Below are 3,710 nucleotides of genomic sequence, written 5' to 3'. Positions count from 1 at the left end.
TGTAATTGAAAAAAACACTGCTCAAAATTCTCCGCGCACACTGTATATATATATATATATATATATATATATTTGTATTTGTAATACAATAAACAAATAAATACAATAAACATTTACTGAAATAAAATAAAATAAAAAACGCTAATTCAGCTACTTATATATTTAATATTTTCCATTTAGTTTAACTTGATGTACTAAAATAACTAAAACTTAAATGAATATATATTAAAAAATGACAAAGTTTTTAACTAAAAGAAAAACAACTTTAATATAGACCTTTAATAAAATCTCAATGATAGTAAAATAACACTGGTCCAACCTAGTCATGAGCATGTTATGTTAGTATTATTGTATACCATTATAGTATTTATTAATTACCTTTTTATTTTTATATTTCAGCTTTCATTTTAATTTTGTAATTTTAGTAATTTTGTTTTGTGCTTTTTTTCATGAGTCTTTTTCTTCGTCGTCTTATTATTATTATTCGATTTTTTTATTATTATTATAAGATTTCTATTTAGCTTTAATTTATTTTTGTATCAGTTTTAGTTTTAGCATTTTAGTTCTTCGACTTAAACTAATAGAGTTAGTTGCCTAAGCAAGGTAAAAAAAACAAAACAAACCTTATTAGAAATGTTAGAGGTTTTCCTTATAGTATTTCTATTTTATTTTATTTCAGCCTTATTTCAATTTTTGTTTTAGTTAACAATACAACACTGGTTAAAGCAGATAGACCACCTTGAACCAGAAACAAACCAGATGTGATGTTTCAAAAATGAGTTGGAAACCTGCTTTGTCTAAACTGAAATGACCTGACTATATTATGAACTTGTGTTTATGTGAGGTAGAAGTCACTAACGTCTCTGTATTGACCACAGGAGGACGCGACTGACTGTGGTGGTGGCTGCAGTTTGAGTCCGTCTCTCTGGCCGATGTTGGGTCTTCAGCTCCTTCTACTCTGGCTGCTTACTGGAACCAGAACCTATTTGTCCTGACCAGAGCAAATCTCCAGACTAGAAACAACAACTACTGACTGAACTACTGAACTGAACAACATAACCACACTTCGACTATATGACCTAAGATTGTTTGTTAGTCAACCCAAAACAATGCAACTAATGCAGTTACAAACTCTACTGTAAAATTGACACGACTCATCAACTCACTGCCAAATACTGCCCTCTCAGACCAACCTGAAACAGCAACACAGCCAGACACGAGAGACGTATATACTGTACGCTTATTTTATTTTTTACTTTGGAACACAGAACCACATTACGACCACAGAAATGGTTCATGCTAAATGTTTAGTGCCACAAACAGGCTAATATAATCTGTCGACTATGTGGTCAGAGACGGCTCACAGCACCAGCCTGGATATCAAGCATGGTCTAATGGGACAGGAATGACTGTTCAGCTCTGGAGCTCATTATGAATTCTGCTTGAAATGAGCTTTGCACCAGTAGTAGGTCAGTGATGTCACACCAGAGCCCTTTAGGCCCTTCGAGGCCTGTTTTTCTTGTTTTATGTTCTTTGATTTCTCTGGTATGTGCAGTAGGGGAAATCTCATGAAGAAATTTGTAGGTCACATTTCACCTCAGAATGAAAAGATACATACATATATATATATATATATATATACACACACACACACAAACAGTAGCATTCAAAAGTTTGGGGTTGATAGGAATTTTGTAATTTTGTTTCTTTTTTATGTAATGCAATTTAATTTAAATGTTAAAATATTTTTTTGTGTGTCATTGTAAAAGTGTTTACTGTCATGTTTGATTAATGCACTCTTGCTGAATAATATTTAAATATTTTATTTAATGCAATAATAACATATTTTAAATAATATAATATGTATTACGTTTAAAAAATAATATATAAAAAAAAATCTTAACTGACCACAAAATTTTGAACAGTGGTGTGGTGTGTGCACTTTAAAAATTGTCCTTTACAATTTAAATATGTCATTATTCATTATATTTCAAATATTTACATTGTAAAATATTATTTTGCATTTCACATTACAATAAGTAGCAAGGTTCTGGGAGAAAATAAAGTCTCAAAAAATGTTAGGTTCAGTATAAATGTTCTTCATACAGAAAATCTTCTCTTTTTTTTGAGGTGATATATGACCTGGACATTTCTTTGCTGTTTTTGTGAGATTCACCCAGTATGAATTTTAATTTATGCAAATTGTATCATTATTTTTGCGAGGTTTAGCGTTCTTTTGTTGCTGATTATAAACATCTCTGAGATCACACGATGACTCGATCATCTGAGGTAACTGTAAGCATCTGATATAAACGTTAGAAAAAAGTGCCATGTTGAATGTCATGATTCGCTAAGGAAAATTTCATATGCGATCAAACTATATATGAGTGCATCATCTGATGCGAAATGCAGACGACTCTAAAGACTGAACAGGCTCCAATTAGTATAGCGAAGACTTTTTTAGTTGTGTCAGAAGTCACACGCTTGCGTCTTAAGTGTCCAGAGCATGCTGAATGTGCTTTGTACTCTCCCCATCCTGTCTGCAGGGCCCCTGCTATCAGACGATTGCGTGTTTTACTGTATGTCGGCCAGATACTTCAGCTGTCAGATTTTGTTCCAGCACTACAGACGTGATATCACAAGCGTGTCAGCTATTACATCCACATGTTGAACCACTATGCGAAAACATAGCACATGACAGGTTATAAAAATGCTCAACCCAGGAGAATTGTGCATTTATGATGGTTGAATGTATGTTTGTTTTATTTATTTATTTATTTGATAGAGGGTCCGTGCATGAGATTAGATGATATCAATCAAAGCTATTGCCAATGGGGGAACATTTCCGTGTTCCTTTGAATGTTCTGGAAGAAGAACAAAAACCAATGGCAATGCCTAGAGCTATAAAAACCGAAATATTTGGCCATCACAATCCAAAGGCCAAGTATCCAGGAATAAAATAACATGCTTCTCTCTCTGTTTCAGAGATGTTTTAACATTTGATGGCTTAAAAGCTTTGTCTATTCTAAAATATAAACTTACAATCAGTGTTGAGTTCTATGGCTTCTTATTTATACAAAAAATAAATTATGATGGCTTTATTAGACTGTATGGAGCTTTATAGATTTTTTTAAAGCCTTTTTGATGAAGAGGCTGTTAAAGTGACGTAATTACAGTGATAATATTAAGTGCAACTGAATTTAAAGGCGGAAGGTTTAATGTCATAGTGATTGCCAAATGACAATGAAATGTAAAGAAACGCACTAGGTAGATTTAAAATAAGTGTGTGTTTAGTTTACTGGATATCCGTGAATATCGCTCGCACCTGTGTGTCCACGTCAGACTTTTTCCTTTGGAATGAGATGAATTTTTCTTTTTGTCTTCTTCACTGATGTAGCATTGAGTTACAGACCTAAATATGCAGTGCATTTATGAATCATTACAGACGTTTTTGGACTCCTCAGAGGCTTTTGGGGTCTGGATTTCTCATCTCAGGCCTGGGGTGGAGGCTGTAGGATGTAACATTTAAATACCTCACTAAAAGACAACGTGAGATGAGATATGATCCAAGAGAGCTGAACTAACTCCCCTTTTTACAAACTATACCAGGTTTAAAATGCCAGCAAAATGTATACAAACCCCGCAGAGGCCGCTTCACCGTTTGAACGCAAATTGATCCCATGCCATGTCCGACAAAGAACATCCGCAAG

The 3,710-nt window shown here is 33.6% G+C and overlaps 1 protein-coding gene across 1 annotated transcript in view; it reads left to right on the top strand.

The window, feature by feature from the left end:
- The window catches only part of LOC107738419 (voltage-dependent calcium channel subunit alpha-2/delta-1-like), a 117,111-nt gene extending 115,836 nt beyond the window's left edge, over nucleotides 1-1,275 (top strand). The window contains exon 38 of the mRNA XM_016550188.1: nucleotides 879-1,275. Coding sequence (XP_016405674.1) covers nucleotides 879-995 — 117 coding nt within the window. The 3' untranslated portion in view covers nucleotides 996-1,275. The remainder of the gene's footprint in view (nucleotides 1-878) is intronic.
- Nucleotides 1,276-3,710: the final 2,435 nt, after the last annotated feature.

The sequence above is a fragment of the Sinocyclocheilus rhinocerous genome, unplaced genomic scaffold, assembly GCF_001515625.1.
Source record: "Sinocyclocheilus rhinocerous isolate Xijiao unplaced genomic scaffold, SAMN03320098_v1.1 scaffold975, whole genome shotgun sequence".
In the NCBI taxonomy this organism is placed as follows: Eukaryota; Metazoa; Chordata; class Actinopteri; order Cypriniformes; family Cyprinidae; genus Sinocyclocheilus; species Sinocyclocheilus rhinocerous.
The sequence above is the reverse complement of the archived record's forward strand: the minus strand, read 5'-3'. Positions and strand labels throughout refer to the sequence as shown.